Source organism: Physcomitrium patens, chromosome 13 (genome assembly GCF_059467195.1).
Source record: "Physcomitrium patens ecotype Gransden chromosome 13, ASM5946719v1, whole genome shotgun sequence".
NCBI lineage: Eukaryota > Viridiplantae > Streptophyta > Bryopsida > Funariales > Funariaceae > Physcomitrium > Physcomitrium patens.
The window spans coordinates 3912190-3934306 of NC_143422.1; the positions used below are offsets into that span (position 1 = coordinate 3912190).

The following is a 22117-nucleotide window of genomic DNA, read 5'->3' on the forward strand; positions in this document are numbered from 1 at the left end:
ATATTGTGAATATTTGTGGTACTTCATCATAATGATGGAGATAAATAATTGACGTCCTTTGAATTTGCTTACAATGATAGTATTCAAACAAGTATTGTCCATTCAAAATTTTTCTTTAATACGAGTCAACATCCAATTACACTAGTAGCTCTTTATTGTTTCATCAATATCAACAACTCGACAACGGAAGAATTTATATGACAGCTTACAATGGATTATAACGGCCTTTCAAGAAGTAAGACACCGCCTCCTTACTACACAAAATCAATAGAAGCAGTATGTGGATAACCATCGCCAATATAAGATCTTCTAGAAAGGTGATCAGGTGTTACTTTCCAATGCCAACTTGCTACTTGCTACATTAATCCAAATGTATAAACTAGCACATCAATAGCTTGGACCTTTTTATATTTTTGCAATCATTTTTGATGTTGCATATTGCCTTGAACTTTTGCTACATATTTAGGTCCATCTAATCTTTTATGTTTTGTAACTGAAGGAATTTCATATCGAGCCAAAGTAATTTTTAGATTGACATCAATCATCACTACTACCAATTGTAGTTGATGACCAACAAGAATATGAAGTAGATAGCATTTTAGAGCATCACTACCTTTGTCCTAGCAGTGGATGTCTTCAACTTTAATACAAAGTTCTTTGAAAAGGTTATTTCATTCATGATACAATGTGGAAACGTGCAGAAAACTTCATCCATTGCTAAGAGATAATTTGGAAATACCATTGAGAGTAAAACAAGGACATTCCATATTAATAGAAGAAGATTAATTATAACAAGGTATAGATAAGATATTTGTATAGGGATAGATAGTTAAATTTATGGAAGTTTCTAGAATTGGGATTAGGTTAGTGGACCAATTAGGATCCATTATAGAACATTCTAAAAAGAATTTAAGGTGGTTATTTCAATAGGGCCTACCATGATAAAAATAAAATACTTGGAAGTCAAATTATCTTTCTTCTTTTTTTTCTATTATTCCACCTCTTTTATTTTGTTTCTTTTCTTATCTCATAGAATTATTTCATGTTGCTTTAGTAAGTAGACTATTTTCTTCAAGAGTCTTTTTATTTCAAAAAAATAAATAAAAAATAAAAAATAAAAGACATGATTGAACTTAATACTACTTATGATTTTTTATGAGCATTTTATTTTGATTCTTTAGCACTATTCTTTTTAGTTCAAATAAGATATTACAACTAGAGAAATTAACTTTAAATAAGGACTTGCTCAATAGCAAGAGATAATGGAGTCTTTGCCTCTTGAAGTTGTCCCAAATGATTTTCATATGTGTGTCTTGCAATTGACTCACTTATGTATTTAGTACAAAAAAATATACTTATAGTACTTAAAATCACCAATCTAATGAATTAATGTAGGAATTTTGAAATAAATAGCAAAAAATAAGATTTCAATACAAGTCTAAGTCTCTTATAGAATTTTCTTTGAAAAAGAATTTTAAAATGAATACTTTTTTCTTTAAATCAACTAATATAAATTTAAGATTTTTTAATATAATAGTTTTATTTTTATTCTAAAGCTAAAATAAAATCACTAATTCAAAAAAATCTAAAAATAAAAATAAAATAAGAAATAATAAGATCAAGACAAGAAAAAAAAAAAAAAAAAAAAAAAAAAAAAAAAAAAAAAAAAAAAAAATGAGAAGAAAAAAAATGATAAAAATAAAATAAAATAAAAATAAAAATAAAAATAAAAATAATGAGAGAATATTTCATCCTTTTAGAGTTCTTAGAAAGAAATCTAATCCAACTTCTTTGGAGGAATTCACAGGCATTTGGAGATGATTGAAATTGAGCCTTTTTTTCTTTTTTTTTTCTCTTTCAAATTTCTTTGCTAGCTATGGAAGTTCTACAACTAAGGTATCTATTGTAATTAAGCATGTACTGCTTGGCTTGGTGTTATAGCAATGTTTTTATTTTTTTTCCTTCACAATTCACAAGTTCTAATGTTACAAAACTGTTATATGTTTTCTTTTGTATTGCAAGAATATTACAATGCAGTACTTCTTATGTCACGGACATACATATTTATTCTAACATTTATCTATTTGATTAAATAGAAGTAAATAATAGTAGATTTATTTCATAATATTTTTTTAGAGAAGCTTTCCAGAAGCTTCATAGATGTTGCTTTGATTTTACATGTATTTATTGTTGATTGGTAGGTTAGAAACTTGATCAAGAAGTTAACTATGTATTGGTAGCTTGTAGAATAAGTTAATTATGTGGCGCATATATAGAAAACTTAACTTACAAGTTAGGATATATATCTTATAAAGTCAATATATTTTATAGGTCCTATAAGATATTGTCATGTAGCTCTTAGTTAAAAGTATATATAGAGACAAGAGTGAAGTCTTTTTTTTTCTTGTCAATGCCTTTCTAATCCTTATTCTTGTTTTTAGACTTTCTAGTCTTTTTGTCTTTAGAAATAGTCATTCTAATTTAATAAAATATCATCTTACAATGATTTTCTAGTCCTTTTGAGTGATACAAGCGTGTATTGAGGATTTTTTTTTTTGAAATTTATATCCTCAATAATTTCAAAAGAATTCTAATTTATTGTTCTTATCTTATTTTAAAAATGAGTAGATTATCTCACTTCTAGAATTGTGATTTGACGATTGCAGATTATATACTTTCAAACAAATTTTTTGATTTTTTAATACTATTTTTTTTCTTTAAAAGAGAAAATTATCCCTCTTTATAAAAAAATTTATATGACATTAGAAGTTGCAGATTATCTTCTTCTAATTTAACTTGTAGATTTCTTAAGTTATTTAAAATAGAAGGATAAATTATTGATGTTATACTTGGTAGAAATAAAAATAGATTTGCAACTATTACAAATCTTCACAAACTTATCAACATTCTTAGGATAGAAATTTCACACATTACCATCACCAACTAATGAAACAATAATCTTATGCCTATGGAAGATATTCAAAGTTTACATCAAAAAGTTATAGAGTTAAAAGAAGCAAGTAGATTGACTTCACAACCAAATCCATAAAGTTTTGCTTCTATAATTACAATGAGGACAAGAATTAGTATGCTTGAGAATTTTGATAGAAAAAAATCAAAATTTTAAGGATTTTTATAACAAATTAAGCTCTATCTAAGATAGCATTCCTTCTAATATCCTAATAGATTTACTCAAAATAGATTCATAGGTACACTTCTATCTGGAAGTACTTTCTCTTGGTTTGTACTTTTAATGAAAAAGTATTCATAATTCTTTTATGATTTGAATTCATTCCTAAAACTGTTTATAGACATATTTAAAAAAAATCATCAAAAAAGAATAGCAAAGACCAAGCTCTTTCTTTATGATAAGGATTGTAATCAACCACCATACATGTTGCTAAATTCCAAAACCTTGCTTACAACATTGTCAAGGTAGAAAGAGTTTGCCTCAAAAAAGCACTAGCTTCTGGCTGCTACTAAATGCTCAATTAAGTCTAAGATATTAAAGTTCTAAGTTTGCATATGTGATATTTTTTCTTTTAGGAAAATTACATCAATACATAAGCCTAAGTAAAAAAAAAATATATCCAAATATATGATAAAATAACTTAAAACCTTATATATCCTTCCGAAAAAAAAATTCCAAACTTCAATAATTTATATCTCATGATCTAACTATCCAAACAATCTAAAATTGTACATAAAATATTGATATATTTTTAACAACTATTCAAACAAATTTCAACTACAAATTTATTACAAATCTTGAGATATCGCCAAAACTCTAACAATAACTTCAAACCCTTGCTTACATATACCCACATGTAAATTTTTTTATATCTCACAAATTAAGTACTCAAATACCATGAAACTTTGATTTATAGATTTTTAATCTAATAACATACACTTATAGAAATTTTAAGCCAAAAATTCGTCCAAAAACTCAAGATATGGCTCCAATCGTTACTATCAACAAAACAACTCACTTACTATCTTTGAATTACATGTACTATAATCAATGCCTTAAAATTCTTTTATTTAGACTTAAAATTCATCAAAAAATATATGAAAAATATAGCTGAGAAAGTGCTCTCTTCAATCCTAGTCGCCGACCCTTTGTTGCTTTTTGTAAGCATATGTTATGTCCTACAAAGTGACAATAGGTATGAAATTGACACCTTAACTTTAAGCGCCTATAATTCCTTCATAAAAACTCCAAATCACATAAAATTTACACTCAAACCATATCCAAAAATCTAAAATTATTGATCCTAGCCTTCAAAACTCAAATAACCTCCAAAAAGAAACCCTAATTTCTAATAAGGCCTCGGACAGCCTCCTTGAAGCCTATTGGGCATGACATTCGACCAATAGGGATGAAGATCTTCACCTCTTACCTTCATCCAACCACACCTTGCTTTCATTCTTTCCAATAGGCTTCTTAATAGTTTAGAGTTTCATCTTTAGATTCCAACCTTCTCTTAAGTTTTATATTAAATATCTAAATCCTATATAATATAAACACTAAAATCAAAATAGATAAATCTCCAAATAAATTTTCTTGTATCAACTCTCTTTAAATTTACTTACTTACCACTCTAATCCACATCAAGACTTATAAAAATAATATATGTTTTAATTAATTTTTATATACTATAACCAACTACAGTATGACAACATTATCAAGGTAGAGAGAATTTGCCTCAAGAAAGTACTGAGCTCCTAGCTGCCACTAATTGTTCAATCAAGTCTTGAGATAAGAAAGACCAAGTTTTTATATATGTACATAACACTTTAAGGTGCTATTATACCAAATATATAAGTCTTAAGTTCCCAAAAACATCTAAAATATGATAAAACCTCTAAATCCTTATATATCCTTATGGGATATTATTCTTGAACTTCAAAAACTCAAATCTTCCAATCGGACCATTCAAACATATTCAAATTTTACATGAAGTATTGATGTACTTCTAAAAACTACTACAACAAATTTCAATTGCAAATTCATTATGGATCTTAAGATATCACCAAAATCCTAACAATAGTTTCAAATCCTAGTATTTATATACTCACGTACAAATTTCTTCATATCTCACAAACTAAGCACTTAAATGCCACAAAATTTTTATGTATGGCTTTTTAATACAATAATTTATCTTTTTTATAAGATTTTAGCCAAAAATTCGTCCAAAAATTTAAGATATGGCTCAAATCATTACTATGAACAAAATCACTTACTTACTATCTTTGATTTGGATGTGCTGACTTCAACTCTCTATAACTTCATCCAAAATCCAAATTCATCAAACAGTAAATGAATAGTATAGTCAAAAAAGTGCTCTCTCCAACCCCAGTTGTCGATCCTTTGTTGTTCTCTATAAACGCATGTTATGCCCCAAAGGGTAACAATAAGTATGAAATTGACACCTTAACTTTGAGCATCAATAATTCCTTCATAAAAACTCCAATTCACACAAAATTTACACCCAATACATATCCAAAAACCTAAATTTGATGACCTTAGCCTCTAAAGCTCGAATGAATTCAAAAAAGAAACCCTAATCCCTAATAAGGCCTTGAGCAGTCTCCTTGAAGCCCATTGGACATGGCCTTCGACCAATAGAAATAAAGATTTCTATTCCTTGCCTTCATCCAACCATGCCTTACTTTCATCCCTTCCAATAAGCCTCCTATTTGTTAAGATTTTCATCTTTAGACTCTAATCTCTTCTCAATGCTTCACACTAAATATTTAGATCCTATAATTTTTTTAAATTCTATAATCAAAATAGATAAATTTTAAAATAAATTTTTTTATATCCACTCTCTTTAAATTATCATATTAATGATTCTAACATATATCAAGACTTATGAACATATTATATGTCCTAATTAATTTTTACATACTATAAGTAATTACAGTACAATAATGTAGACTAAAATGACAAAGCCTTTATCAATCAATTTCAATATGGATTAAAAGACAATATCAAAGATTTGTTATCAATAATATTCAAAGAAAAATCTTTGGCACAAGTTATTGCGCTAACCATTGTATACAACAATCACTTATTTGGAAGGGATTAAAAATAAAGTTTTGACTAAAGAGGAATAAATCAAGTAATGATGGCAACTCTCAAGTTTTCAGAAACTTATTCATTAAGGCTAAAATCAATACAAATTGATATGGTAGGTTTTTAATTTCTTATTGAGCAAAAAAAGTTGTATTGTTGTTAAAAAGATTTGTACCTATATTATGGAGAATCCAAGTACATTACTTATTATTATCTTAAGAAGCAATGTAATTATAAAATGAAGAGTATGGTTGCCAAAGAAGACAATGTATCAAAAAATAAGTTTTTCCAATTACAATAGGGACCATGTAGTTGAAATCTTATACAATTCTTAGTAAAGGTCCTATTCTTTCCTCAGATCCTTTATCTCGTTTTATAATAGAAGTTTATTTAAGACCAAAAAATCACCTTAGCCTTATTAGATTCAAGAGCCTCAAAATATTTTATAAAATATATATATATATATATATATATATATATATATATATATCAAAAAATAAGATATATCTTTAATATGAAAAAAATAAAATTTATACATGTAGAAATAATAAATAATTATTTATTATCTTTTGAGAATTTTAGACATAAAATTATTTCTATAAAAATAGAAATTAATATTTATAATAATTTAGTAATATTTAATTATATTTATTAAAGTAATTAGATCTCTTTTTAATTCAATTATTTTAGAATTATTGTGGTTAAAAAGATATAACCTTAAGATAGATTAGATTTCTTACAATCTTTATTTTTTCCATAATTTAGCCTAAGATTCTACTAAACAAGTAGAAATCTATAAGACTAATACATCTAAACTATTATTGATAGATGAGAGAACTTTTATGCATGCTACAAAAGAAGGATCAGCTATTGTTATATAAGTCACATCCATTGTTACTAAAGAAAAGATTTCAAGTAGCATTCCAAAGTAATATCAAGATTATTAACACATCTTTGAAAAAAAGAATGGAGATATTTTTTTAAAACATTGTCATAATCATTTTTCTATTAATCCTCATGAAAGAATTCAACCACTATTTGGACCAATCTATATCCTATCACAAAACAAGTTGGTTGCACTCAAAGAATACATAGATGAAAATTTGGCTAAAAACTTTATACACAATTCTAAATCTCGAGTTGGAGCTTCTATCTTATTTGTGAAGAAAAAAGATAGATCTCTATAAATGTATATGCACTATCAATGAGTCAATAAGATCACCATCAAGAATAGGTATCTTTTATCCTTCAATTCAAGACTTCTTGATCAATTGAATGAAATTTAAATCTAAATAAAAATAGATTTACAAAGAACTCACAATTTAATATGTATTAAAAAAAAGATGAATAAAAAACACAATTTCAAATCAAGTATGGATATTTTAAATATAATGTCATGCCTTTTGGACTCACAAACATGCCAATTGCTTTTCAATATCTAATGAATGATGACTTTTGTGAGTTTTTTGATGATTTTATCATCTATTGTTTAAATTACAACTAGATTTATTCTAAGAAAATAGAAGAGCACAAAATCCATGTATTTCGTGTACTACAAAAATTAAAAGATGTAAGATTATACATCAAGATGGAAAAACATGTATTTTTTATTATTCAAGTTGATTTTTTAGGATATATCATTTAAAACAATGGTCTTATAATGGATCCTAAAAAAATCCAAATTATCATAGATTAGAAGATCTTAAGAATAATCAAAGATGTGCAATGTTCTTTGATGTTTGCCAATTATTACAAGATCTTCATCAAAAATATTTTTCAAGTAGTGGCTCTTGTTACACGTTTGACATATAAAGACAAATTTGAGTGGAAGAAAGAAGTTGAAGCAACTTTTGAAGCCTTAAAGATAGTATTTATTTTTACACTAATCTTATATTTTGTTGACTTTTTAAAGGTATTTTTCATAAAAACATATGCATAACACTTTGCTATAGGTATTTTTTTATTATAAATGGAAGCAGATGACAAGCTTCAATGAGTAGCTTTTTGTTTGAAGAAATTTTCAGCAGCCTTGATTAACCATGAGATCCATAACAAAGTCCTTCTTCTAGTTGTGGATTCATTTTAAAAATGGCATAATTATTTAGAAGGAGCTTCTAATCTAATCATTATATATACAAATTAAAAGAACCTCAAGTACTTAATGTCAACACGTATTTTGAATCATTACCAAGTCTATTGTAGGATGTCTTTATTAAGATTTGATTTCAAAATTAATTATCAACTTAAAAAATAATAAGGTTTAGTAGATTTCCTCTTAAGACATTCTTATCTTATATCAAAAGAAGAAAATGTAGCTTGTAATTAACAAAGAATGATTTTTATGAAAGCAAAGCATTTTCATCTTTGAGCAATAAAATCAACATTGATTGTTGATTCAACCTTTGTCAAGCAAATTCAATTAAATATGTTCTAAAATCTTCTTGTTTATAATATTAAAAATAATTCTTTTAAATCTCATGATACTTCTAAGTTTAAATTCAAAAATAATCTATTCTATTTTGAGAGATAATTATATATTTCAAAAAACAAAGTATGATTACATATTCTTTAAGCTCATCATGACTTTTTAGCAACCAAATATTTTGGATACAATAAGAGTTTGGAACTAATATCAAGAGACTTTTTATGGCCTCAAATATAGAATGCAATAAAAGAATTTATAAAATCATGTGATATTTATTCAAGATCAAAAATTCCTTTTTATCAATCTTATGGAATTTTTTAGCCATTATCTATTCTAAAACAATCATAGTCTTCTATTTCTATAGATTTGATCACAGATCTTTTAGTTTGAAGTTTATATGATTTTATATTTGTGATAGTAGATTATTTTATTAAAATTAGATAACGTCAAGGACATACATATTTATTCTAATATTTACCTATTTGATTAAGTATAAATAGGTAAAAGTAGATTTATTTCAAAATATTTTTTTAAAGAAGCTTTCTATAAGCTTCATAGATGCTCCTTTGTTTTTACATGTATTTGTAGTTGATTGATAAGTTAGAAACTTGGTCAATAAGTTAATTATATATTGGTAGCTTGTAGCAGAAGCTAATTATATTGTGTACACATAAAAAACTTGGTTTGAAAATTAAGATATATATCTTGTAAAGTCAATACATTTTTGAGGTCATATAGAACATCGCTATGTAGCTCTTAATTGAGGGTATTTATGGAGGCAAGAGTAAAGTCTTCTTTACTCATGTCAATACCTTTCTAATCCTTACTCTTATTTCAAGACTTTCTAATATTTTTATCTTTTACAATAGTCATTTTAATTTAATACTATATTATCTTCGAATAAATTTCTAATCCTTTTGAGTAACATAAGAGTGTATTGAAGATTTCTTTTTTCAAAATTTGTATCTTTGATATCTTATGCTTTTTTATTTTTTTATTTTTATTTTGAATTGGGTGAAGGCTCTTGGACTTTGTCTCTATGAGTTGTATTATTGGTCATTTATGTACTTATGTGAGTTATTACGATATTTTATTTAATTAATTTTTTTTCTTGCTTAATAAACTGTTGATATATAGTTGAAATTCAAAGTGGCACAACTAGCCTCCAAGCTCTTCATTCAAGTAAAAATACCATTGTTGTGTGATTTTAGGCATTATTGTTGTTACCAAAAATGTTCTTATTTAGAAAATATTATGGTGTGGATTAAAGATTCATAAAACTTTTGATAGCAATTAATTAGAAGTGGAGTGCGACATATGACAATGCCAATGTGAATTAGTTCTAATGGCGAAAGGCTATTCATCAATCACATTCTTTAACAAAATTTGATTCTTCTTAAGATGTTGGTGCTACAAAGTGAAAGTATTGATCAAGGTGGTATTGATTGTTGAATTTTAGTTATTTACAATGCTACGGCAGTACCCCAATTGGACTTCAAATTATAATTATTTTTTTTTCTTATCTTACAATGTAGTGTAATAATGTAATACAACTAATAGATGAAAGAGTGAAGAAATTATCATATTTTAGAAGATCTTATTTCAAAATATTATAAAAAAATTATTTTAAAAATATAAATAATAGTTAAATGATAGCAAACTAAAAATATAAATACTGTATTTTTATAAAATAGGCTTCTATTTATTTTGTAGAACCATAAATAAGGAAAAATAAAATCGATTAAAAAAATAAAGAATATAAGCATATATAGGAAGGAATTAGGAGTTGATTTTAGCAGAAATTACCTCGAGAAGACAAAACTTGATACTTGGAGAGGACTAATTTTCAACCTAGATCAAAATCAGATCCCAAGACATAATATTGCACATCTGTAGCAACTTCAAGATTCTTTTACAAATCTAAAAGTAAATTTTGAAAGAAGACTTTATAGAATTTTTTAAAGAATTAATTTCAAGTGATTTGAGTTTATAATGACTTTGTGAGAGCTTTGCAAAATCAAGGTTATTTTAGATGATTCTAGATTTTATAAAATAAAATAGAAATTATAATTTGAATAATTTTATAAGTTTTTTAGTAGATATATAAGTGAAATTTTGTGAAATTGTGAATATAGTTGTATTCAACTTATATTATCAATTTGAGCTTAATTAGACAATTGGATTGGAGATTATTGAAGCTCAAATTAGTTAGGATCTTAGAATTTAAATTTTTAGGTCTAGTAAGGCTATCTAAGATTTGCAACAATTTATCAATTGGATTGGGGTGATTTTCATTAGAGCTAATAGTTGACTTGACTTCCAACACTTATGAAAAATTTGAGAATAAGTTAATAATTCAATTAGGAATTATTTTTGCTAGAAGATCAATATTAAGGTCAACGATGGAGGTCGGCTTACATCTAAGTGGATTATGATGTTTTTATTCCATTTTGTAAGTTTAATTTTTTTAATTTATTGTGCTAAGAAATTGAGAGGCATATGAAATTTTAAACAAGATCAATAGTTTAGTCAATAGATATTGAGGCTCTAAAATTATCCTATGTTTAATTTGAATTAGTTAGGTTTCAATTAGAATTTGTTTAAGAATTAATTAGAATTTGATTTAAGATTTAGGATTTGATTAAGATTTGATTTAGAATTTAGGATCTAATTAGTATTGATTCAGGATTTTATATATTTTTAAGATTTCTTTAGAATTTCTTAAAGATTTCTTTAAGTTTCTTGTGGATTTTATCTACATTTTTTTAGAATTTTTTTGAATTTTTTTGAATTTTTTTTAAAATTATTTATTTTTATTTTGTATTTCTTTAGGATTTTTGTTATATTTTTTCTAGATTTATTGAGGAATTGTATTTTATTTCTTTTAGATTTTTTTAGATTTTTTAGGATTTCTTTATTATTTCTTTATGACTTTTTTAGAAATTCTTTAAGATTTCTTTTGTATTCTTTTATAATTTATTTAAAAATTTATTTGAGCTTAATCAATATTTGATTATGTTTATTAAGCTTTAATTTTAATTTATATATGATTCTATTAGAGTTGTTAGGACTTGTTATTGGAAATTTCTTTTACCTTCTATAGCCAAATACTTGGCGCATTCTCAAGGAAGACTTCACGTAATACCACAATGTATTAAAGGTCCTAGAGAATATTGTCATATAGTTCTTAATTAGAGAGTATATATAGAGGCAAGTATAAAGCCTTCTTCACTGTTGTTGATATATTTTAAATCCTTAGTCTTATTTCAAAACTTTCTAGTTTTTTTGCCTTTGGCAATAGTCATTTTAGTTCAATATAGTACCAGCTTTAAGTGATTTTCTAGTCTTTTCAAGTGATACAAGAATATATTAAGGATTTTTTTCTTCAAGATTCAAGTCCTTGACAATTAGTATATAATTGCTCTTTTGAAATTTGGTTCAAAATTATGGTTGTAAAGAAATTGATAAGATAGGATTTTTGAAGATTCAAATCTATAGATTAAATAGAACTACAGCAACAACAATAACTTAAAACATAGTTGAGAATAGAGACAGCAAATGAGAGACAAGGGGGACAAGAGATGGAAGTTGGAAATATAGACGGGGGACGGGGAGATGTGCATTGGGAACATGGAAGAGAATTGAGATGAAGGATTGGGAATAATTAAAATTTGCAAGAAAATAACCAAAATAAAAAAAATTGCTTCAGTTTTTTAATCCATTTAAATATTGATTAAATCTATTACTAAAAAAAATACAAAATGAAAAAACATCATATATAAAACTCACGTGAATTCAAAGTATTTTACAAAAGAATTCAAACATCAATAAAAATTCTTATAAAATATTTTATACTAAAAAAGTATAATATATAGATATTTAATATATATATGAATTTAAAAAATAAGAATATTTTCAAACATGTATTTAAAAAATAATTATGCTTTTATGAATAAAATTATAAAAAATCATTGTTTTAAAAGTCTAATCAAAAAGATAAATTAAATAAATCTCGATTTAAAAAAAAACATCACCACAATTATTTCTAATTCAGAAAAGTATAAGCTTATATAAGATTATATATATATATATATATATATATATATTTGCATTAAAATTAAAAATTTTCATTAGGAATATAATAAATTTTCTAGTCAATAAGATTAGCATTAAAAGATATATATATATATATATATATATGAGCTGATTGTATTGTAGCTTTGGCACAAATAAAATCATAATAAACTTTGATAATGCATAATTTCAATAGAGCTAAAATGTTTACATTGTACCATGCATTATGTTGTTCCATGTGCCAAATTTAAGCTATTTTTACATACAAAAAAGAATTAAAAATTTTGTAGTCAAATTTAAGGTAATGCAAAAAGGAAAAAATATGGTATTTATATTAGAATATGTTATAAAGTTTCTTGTTGTGTAGACCTTTGTAATATGTATCAAATTGGCTTAATTTATTTCATTCTTGAATTTCTTTTTTGAGAAAAAAGTTAATATTATATTGATCTAAAATCGTATATTCTTAAATTCTCTTAAAAAAATTATAATTAATATCTATTAATTTTATTAATATTATTCTTCGAAATTTTCATTTGTTATTCTAATTATTAAAATATATATATATATTTATATTTATATAATTCATTTTTTTAATTATATTTATTAAAAAATTAAGTATTATATTAGATGGCTATTATTAACTAACTGTAATGTTAATATTTCATAGGTAAAAAAATTATTTTAATAATTCATTCTTATCATTTACTAAAATACTTAGATTTAAAGAGTTCTTTCCTCACTGCCTTTAGTTTCATTTTCCTTTAAATTTTCTTTACAAAATTCGAAACAGTAGCTATGCTCACAAACTCGAAAGTGTATTTTCAGTTTTACTTGCATATACTTCACACTTATTGCAGCATACTATATATTATATCTATTTATTAAATTTTATAGGATTCTTCCATGTTTTTTATATTGACACATTCAATGTTTTTTATATATAGTCTTTTATTCTAGATTCTCTTTTGACTTTTTGCACAATCAAAGAACCGACACACTTTTCCACACAAAATAAAAACAATAACAGTGAAATACAACCAAATTTATCTGCAGTGAATCATGCACTGTGTACATGCCAGTTCCTCATATATATGGCTACTACTTGGTCTACACAAACTATGTTGATAAAGTATTTTTTACATATATATACATATATATATATATAGAACTGCAACCAACGTAGTGAACGGATATGACAAACAAGTTGAAGTATCTTGCCTCAGGCGGTGCCACATAAATGCTTTTCGAAGTTGGGGTAAGGATTGAATTAGTATGTTCGACCAATCGTCGAAACGTGTCACACACATGGCACACGCAGCAACAGCAGAACAGAGAAGCAGAAGATTTTAAAATCTTTCTTACTTTTCTCGTGTGAATCCCAATACGTGAAAATCCATAAAAACTTGGGAGGCTCCAATACCAATCCAACGTAGAACTGCTTAAAGTAAGTGGCAGCTGTCTGTAGGGTTTGGATACTGCCAAATAAAAACCTACAATTCAATTCATTCACCTGTGTTGATACACGAGCAAGAAAATCATGCACCCACAGAAGCTTACTGTCTCCAACGTGCCCATGCACCGTAATACTCGAGATTGCAGACGAGTGCCGCCACGAGCCACGAGAAGAATGTGTGCATAGGACCTAGTTCTTGTAAACCCTTCCACTCGTCCATCAGTTCCTATATTGCACAACCCAAGGTTTCTTTTTGTATCAGCACGGTTTCATTCCTCTACTCTTGAGGCCGAAACTTATTCAGAAGCCTGTGAACGATAGTAGCTGAGAGTTTAGTTAGTATTTTGTAGGAATCGGATCTTGCATCATGACGGGGATCGTGTATGAGCAGGTGATGCCTCACCTTGTGGTGAAGCCACACCAAGTGAACGACGCCATTGCATTCTACCAGAAAGCATTCGGCGCGGAGGAGGTGAAGAGGCAGACCGTGAAGAAGCAGCATCCCACTGGGGCGGACAAGTCTGTGCAGCATGCGCATCTCCGTTTCGGACACGCCGAAGTCCTTCTCGTGGAAGAGACGGAAGAGCTTGGATCCAGGTAAACACATGATATTCCCACAAAATGACTGTTTTCAGTAGTTGCTAATCCGTGGATTGACCAAATGACGATTGGTAGTGTCTCTTGGATCGCTGCAGAAAGCTTGAAGTTATGGAGGTGCTTAGGGTTAGCTCTTACAGTAGCGGTCATGTTTCATTTTGTCTCTTGAAAACCTCCAGCTCATGTCATGCGTTCGGAACTTGAAATGATGCTCCGATCACCATGTAACCAAAACGACAAGAGTATTTCACAAACAGTTTTAATTACACAGCACTGACCGAAATACTGCCTCGTGGCACAACAGTGTGCACAACGCGTCATCCCTGCACGGAACGCCCGTCATCCTTCATATCAACACCAGCGACGTGGATGCGGCCTTCAAGCAAGCTGTGGAGGCTGGAGCCAAGGTGTCAGAGAAAGTCGCAGACCAGTCATGGGGCCAGCGATACGGCAAGGTCATCGACCCCTACGGCTTCGTATGGAGCCTTGCGACTCCCATTCACGGCCATAGCCACACTGCTTGATTCTCCTCGGCATTGTAACATGTGTGATTCAAGTGACGGAGTGAAGGAGGATAATCTCTAGGCGGCTCCTCACGTAAAAATGCTCAGGATCTGTACCCACTCTGTGTATTCCAAATTTCGTTATAAAGTTGAGGCTTCAATTCTCTGTAAAACGGATTCGTCTTCCACAACCTTCAATCTGTCACATGCATCTCTTAAACATTTGTTAACTCAAAATGTCAGGTTGACATTTTGTCGACAACTCTGATAGCGCAGATTGCTGAATAGTTTTACGCTCGTATGTTCAAACTACAAACCTTTCTGCAACTCGTCTGAAAGTCTGAAACATATTTGAAACTTTTCAATAAATTTTCGAATTTCTTTGAATCTTGCACCAAATTAAAACTACACGAACAATTCTGCACGAATCTTTAACCAAAAACATACAGCTTACAAAAACAGCTGAACGCAAAATCGTCCTTGCAATATTTTGTATCGGTTACAATCTCAACACGTGTGGATGAAATACTGTTAAATTGATGATGATCATCAATTTAACAAAATGAAAATCCATATTGCAAAGGTGGAAAATGTATGGTAAAGTAAAATTGATAATGAACAAAAGCTAGCTGTACATGTGACAGAACGCTTGAATACTGATGAGACTATCGGGAAGGGACCTAAAAAAATCTACATTCTGAAGTCCAACACGCAAACGGTGTTATTAGAAAAGCATGCGGCCACTTTGTCTCCCTCACGATTCCAGCAAACCTCAAATATACCGCCACTCCCACGGTAAGTTTTCACCAGGCTTCCATCCTTCACCGACCATATGTGTAGACATTTGTCAAATGATCCACTTGCGAGATATTCCCCATTGGGACTAAAGGCCACAGAGTAAACAGGCTCACTGTAAACACGCCCAAAGTAAAATGGTCAAAACAGCACAAAGCGACGATAAAAGCCTGATGGTAGGCAAGGTGTGAAGCAGAGAACAAATACTTTCAACATAACCTTAAATTACCATAAATTTAGCAACCCACCTGTGATGTGTGAGACTGAAAAGTTGCGATCCTTGTTCCACGTCCCAAAGCTTGATAGTGGCATCGAAAGATGCACTGCAGTTTATGTAAATGATTAATTAAAAAAATAATTAGTAAACAACCAGACATGGCAAAAAATATTTGATAACAGCTTAGAAAGTTAACACTGCAATAGATCTGCCCACAGATAGACATTACCTTGCCAGCACCAAATCACGGTTGGGGTTTGCTGACCCAGAGCCTGTGGGACTCCACTTGATCGTATATATCTCCTGTATACGTGTAAATGACATGGAACTGGTAAATCGACTATATTAAAATTCTTTTTGTTTAACAATCTTCAAGAAAAAATTCGATATTCTGACGTAAGCGACAATAATAAAAGTTAAAATTTCAACTAAGATTGTTATTTAGGCATGCTCAATGAATTCTCGGATCATCAGATTTTTACCTTCGTGTGCTCTTTAAGATCATGAAGACATCTGTCTTGCTTTAAACTCCAAATCTGCGAAGAACACGTTATTAGTCTAAGAACGTCACAAACGAATGACAAAAGCCAAATGCACTGCACTATTCCAATTAGGGAGTGGAAGACAAGACAAGAAAATAACCACACCTTGGCTGTGAAATCATCAGAGCATGAGGCCAATAGGGTGCCAGTGGGGTCCCACTTGATAGCATTCACCTCATCCTGCACCAATACAAAACCCCGTGGCAAATGAGTAGAATTGAGGAAGTCAACAACTATTTGAGAGAGATTTTGTCACTGAACTTCAGGCTGAGAGGTCACAGAGCACTACTACCCAATGACCAATATGGCAAATCCTAAGCAGGTGTAACTGCCTATTACGGTGAATCTCAAAGCCCAGTTTCACAACGTATAAGAGCACATTTCCAGAATTCTTTTGAATGGTGCACAGACCTAGCACATTGAACTTCTGATTGATGATAATGGCTATCACTGAAATGTCCGTGTACTCGGAGCATATTTATAAGAGTTCCTACAAAGTACTAAAACAACAATTCTCACATAAATTAACGGGAACTCTGCCTACCTGGTGACCTTGGAATACTTTCACGGGACGGGTATCTCCAAGCTTGCACACATATATCATCTTGTCAGTTGAGCATGTTGCAAACGAAAGATTGTTGCGCCAGTCAACGTCCAGTGTGGGTGCTGCAAAACCACATATCTGATTAGAAAGTCCAGCTAAAAGATGGCACAACCAGCAACAAAATAAATCATAGTCAGGAATAGGACAACCCTTAAACACACAAGACGACCAGGTGATCATAATGTGTAAAATTCAGACGTGGCCTAACACTCGTTAAGAGGAGACAGCAACTTTCGATCTGGATGAATCCTACAACAAGACCAGCAATGGAGTGGAATGATACTGTAAAAGTATTCGCTTTTAAACATGTCATTCTCGAGAAAAGTTTCCGATAATTTCGAATCCGTAGCTGTACTTACCAGTATGATACTCAAATTGCTGTTTCACATCGCCAGTTTTAGCATCCCAAATAATGGCCGTCTTATCGACACTGCCACTAAGCAAACAGTCTCCTTTTTTATTCCATTTCAAGGAAAATATTGGACCTTTGTGTTTGTTGAGGGTGTTCTTCAATTCTCCTGCACCGACAAAAGAAAGTGATCAAATCCAAAGTATCCAGGAGAAGCAATCATCCACTAAAATCACGACGGTCTGAAACCGTGAGCAGAAAATAATTAGACAAAATGGTCCAACATGTTACATCAAGGAGACGCAAACAATCGTAAGCACTACACAACAATTAGGCAGTTGAAAATTCATTATTTTTATAATGTGGAAGAATTAACCCTACCATCCTTGCTCCAAATTCGAGCTTGCCCATCATATGACCCAGTAGCAAGAAGAGTTCCCTCGCCCTGTACACACCAAAAAGTGTCCACATTCAATATCTTCATTCCAAGTGAGCGTTTCACTCATACAAATGCACAAATAATCTTTCCAACCCGAATCAAGAAAGAAAGAAAGATCGTAATCAGGACAAATGGTAACTCAGCAATAACCCAATGTGTGACAGCAAGTAATTTCAACTAACGTACATTCCAATCCAGAGTAGTCACATCTTTGCTTTTTTCATTAGTCTTGCCCTTGAAGTGTTTAAGCACAAGAGGCTTAGATGCTGCTGCAGAATTCCCGGAAGGGCCATCACTAATGCTCCATATTCTTGCAGTTGAGTCCCCAGAGCTGCATTGGATTTTGCAAAATTAGCTACATGGAGAAGAAGAGGGCATCTGCAGTATGCGAAGAAGAAGAAGAAGAAGAAGAAGAAGAAGAAGAAGGAAAAAAAAAAAAAAAAAAAAAAAAAAAAAAAAAAAAAAAAAAAACTGGGTAATCACTCAACATAACACGATCAATGTCCTGGACGAGGCACATCGCATAGAAGATGACGGGAACGTATCGCAACGGTTACACTCTAGCGAACACATTGTTCCAATAATAACAGGAAGAGTAACCATTCAAAAATGTGCTTTGTTCTCTAATAATAGACCTAGAATAAAATCTAAAGATTGGTCACTTACCCAGAAGCAAGAAGAGATCCAGATGGACTCCAAGCACAAATGAAAACCTGCATTCGCAACAAAGTCTCACCTTTAAAAATTAGACTTGTCCGGAAAATGAGATCGAAGTCCACAATTGATTGTACATGCTTCAGTTCTGAGAATAATAACGAACATGCAGATGCTGCAAAATTCCAAATAATGGTACTGCTATTTTTTTATTTTTTTTATTTTTTTTTTTACTGCATGACAAAGAATCATTCTCTAAATTGATACTGATAACTAAATATAGTAAACAATTACCAAAGGTATCGGAGTTTTAGATCACATATACCTCAGAGGTGTGCCCTTCTAAAATAGTAACATCAGCATGAGAAATTTCGCTTCCTTGAAATGTCGTACCACTAGCAACCTCCATTTGATCTGTAAACACCAAGGGAGCCAAATTCTCATAAATATAATGCCGTTGTAATCCAACAATTATTTTCAACTAACTACTTAAATGTCTTCTTTATCTTCTACGTGTGTCAGACTAGAAACTACACTTCCAGTTCAGCTCGATAAGCTCATACCAGCTTAAGGCTGCGCCGATGGACTCCATCCATGCATAGAATACTACTGCAGGCGGTTAAGGCATACAACGAGCAGCCATGTATTATATCGAATTCCGACTTTCTAGACTAAACCCTAGGTCTTCCATTGAGGTTGAACCCGAACCTTTCTATTCATATTCTTAGTAACTATCAGCTAAAGCCACTTCCAACATCACATGAGCACCCTAAGTTCCATCGTGAACAGAATTATTACTCTTCTGAAACATACCACAATTTCCCCTACAACAAGATCCTTTTAGTCATTGGCGACTACTGAGTTTGCAGATGGATAAATATGTGCGCACCTCCAACAGGCGCTCCTCGAGGCTCTTCAACTTTGATTTTAGTTTTCTCATCCCGTTCCTTCTCACGCTCTGACCTGTCACGTTCCCGCTCTTTCTCTCGTTCCTTCTCCCTCTCGCGGTCTCTTTCCCGTTCTACCCGCTCCCTTTCTCGCTCCCTCTCCTTCTCGCGTTCTTGTCGCTCCCTTTCCCTTTCCCTCTCCCTCTCTCTTTCACGTTCCTTCTCTCGCTCTTTCTCTCTTTCCTTCTCTTTTTCTTTTTCTTTTTCCCTTTCAACCTTTGAACGCTTCTCCTTAATCATCATCCGCAACTCCATCATGTCTTTGGTCAGAAGGTCCACGGGTTGGAGCAGAGAAAAGTCGCCATCAACCTCTGTTCCATCCTGTTACCAAAATCCACCGAATGTCTCACACCGAATAGAAGGGGATCGATGGCTATGTTTTGGAAGGATTCCAGTCATTTTAGTAGCACTTCCAGAGCCTGAGTAGCATGAAGAAGTTGCTGTATGACTATTTCATCCTCGACAGCGCAACTCGGCAGAATATCGTGGCTAGTAGAAGAAACTTTTGAAGGATTATACTGCTTTTTTGGCAACATTAATTTTGAGGAAAGTACTCGATGAGTGCGGTTTCGACAATATATATATACATATATATATATATATATATATATATATATATATATATATATATATATATACTTCTGAAAAATACACTGTAAAGAAGGTAATGTTATCGACTTACATCGTTCAAGTTTGCCTCCATCTCGAGGTACTGCAATCCTTTCTGAACGAACGATATGAGTGCACCAGTAGGAACGCTATTTCCATCGATATTGCTTTTGTACAACCCAGCCTCGTATCCAAGCACAAATGCCGAGTGCGTGAAACCTGGCCAAGGACGGAAGTACTTAGTTTAGCCAACTAGAAGTCTAATATATCTGGACTCAAACACGGTGAAGAAACCCTAGAAAGTACTCTGACTACGGAACCACGCTAACGTCCTGCCAGCTAAGTAAGACAGCCAAATACTAAAACCCAACAGCAAACGCTACGAGATGAAACAGGTCAAACTCATGTAGAGCGAAATGAAACTCCCCGTGAGTTAGTTCTCAACTCCTAAACACCAACCTAGCTCTGTGCAGACTAACCTTTTAATTTTTCCCTTCATTCATCATTCCTGCACCCTAAAACTCGAGTAGCGAAGCCAATTACCTTCCTAACAATTCCTCGATTACCTCTACCCTCGAATGCAAAACAACTAACACTCATTCAAACATAGGAAACCAAAACCTATCGATCCACAACCGGAAAATTAAATAAATAAACAACCAAACACTAATAAAACGAAATCACAAAAACAACACAAGAAACGAGAGAGAGAGAGAGAGAGAGAGAGAGAGAGAGAGAGAGAGAGAGAGAGAGAATCGAAGCACTAAAGTCGCACCAGACTCATGCAAATAGCGGAAGATGAGAAAGTTCATCTCGTGCGAGGTGATGGTCGTCATGGTTATTTCCGCTTCTCCCACACTGCCCCTGAGCTCGACACAGTGATGGCATAGATCATTCGACACAGCGTAATCCACAACTGACAAACAAACAAACAGACAAGCAACGACGAAGACCGAGATGACGAAGACGACGACGACCAACTCCTCCTCGCCCCCGCACCGACGAACACAACGTCTCGCGCCAGCAACAGACAGATAGACAGAGAAACAGACACAGAAAGTAGAGGGGGGGATGCGGAAGGAGAATGGAGCTCGGGCAAGGGAAAAGGGAACAAAGGGAGGGAGGGGAAGAAGAGAGAGAGAGAGAGAGAAAGAAAGAAAGAAGGGGGGGGGGAAGAGAGGGAAGGGAAGGGAGTGTGTGGGGAGAATGGCGGGAGAGAGAAAGAGAAAGAGAGAGGGACGTGAGGCGAGAGGAAGGGAGGAAGGGGTGGGGGGATGGGGGATGGAATTAGGGTTTTGTAGGGCCTTCTCCCCCCTCTCTCTCCCTCTTTCTCTCTTCCTCCTCGCTCTGACTTTCCCTTCCCTCCCTTCCTTCCCCACCCCCCACCCGTTTTCAATTTTGACTTCAACCTCTCTCTCTCCTGTCCCCTGCCCTGGCTGCACCTCAGGATCTCCGGTCAGTCACCTCTCTGTTTTCTAGTTAGAAGGGGGGGGATATATAGAGTTACCTTTCTTAACTTTATAAATATATATATATATATATTTATAAGTATTCAATATGTACGAATGTTAAAACGATCCTAAAAGAAAGTTGAAACAATGAACCCAGAACTATTCTAAAAACATTTTGCTCCTTCCCATTGTCAAAACTCTGGGAAAAAGGCGCTTTTTCTGTTGCTTGCCTTTTTACTTCTCATTGTTTACGTACAGCAAGTTAGTTATATGGAATTAAACAGGATATAATAAGAGCATGATTTTGAAATACAAAAACTAAACAATGTCTTCAACATTCTTAAGTTGTTCGAGAAATAGTAATTATCAGAGATCG

General features: G+C 31.5%; 2 protein-coding genes across 2 annotated transcripts; one reads left to right on the forward strand and one right to left on the reverse strand.

Moving 5' to 3' along the window:
• Window positions 1-14303: 14303 nt before the first annotated feature.
• Window positions 14304-15307, forward strand: LOC112290555 (uncharacterized). Its single transcript, XM_024536933.3, has 2 exons — window positions 14304-14631; window positions 14936-15307. Exons 1-2 carry the CDS (start codon window positions 14402-14404, stop codon window positions 15153-15155), a joined length of 450 nt encoding a protein of 149 aa, XP_024392701.1. The 5' UTR covers window positions 14304-14401; the 3' UTR covers window positions 15156-15307.
• Window positions 15308-15651: 344 nt separating this feature from the next.
• Window positions 15652-21541, reverse strand: LOC112290553 (WD40 repeat-containing protein HOS15). The gene is made up of 14 exons (XM_024536928.3): window positions 21066-21541; window positions 20364-20509; window positions 19624-20002; window positions 19060-19148; window positions 18747-18793; window positions 18267-18411; window positions 18023-18086; window positions 17652-17810; window positions 17233-17354; window positions 16794-16868; window positions 16629-16682; window positions 16376-16449; window positions 16178-16252; window positions 15652-16044 (listed from the first exon to the last, which is right to left on the reverse strand). Exons 1-14 carry the CDS (start codon window positions 21124-21126, stop codon window positions 15825-15827), a joined length of 1710 nt encoding a protein of 569 aa, XP_024392696.1. The 5' UTR covers window positions 21127-21541; the 3' UTR covers window positions 15652-15824.
• Window positions 21542-22117: the final 576 nt, after the last annotated feature.

Excerpts from the sequence above, each read along its gene's own strand:
- LOC112290555 (XM_024536933.3), top strand. The coding sequence starts at position 14,402 with ATGACGGGGATCGTGTATGAGCAGGTGATGCCTCACCTTGTGGTGAAG. Across the intron at positions 14,632-14,935 it reads ACGGAAGAGCTTGGATCCAG|TGTGCACAACGCGTCATCCC; the intron begins GTAAACACATGA and ends GTGGCACAACAG.
- LOC112290553 (XM_024536928.3), bottom strand. The coding sequence starts at position 21,126 with ATGACGACCATCACCTCGCACGAGATGAACTTTCTCATCTTCCGCTAT. Across the intron at positions 20,003-20,363 it reads TGGAGGCAAACTTGAACGAT|GATGGAACAGAGGTTGATGG; the intron begins GTAAGTCGATAA and ends TTTTGGTAACAG. Across the intron at positions 18,412-18,746 it reads GGATCTCTTCTTGCTTCTGG|CTCTGGGGACTCAACTGCAA; the intron begins GTAAGTGACCAA and ends AATCCAATGCAG.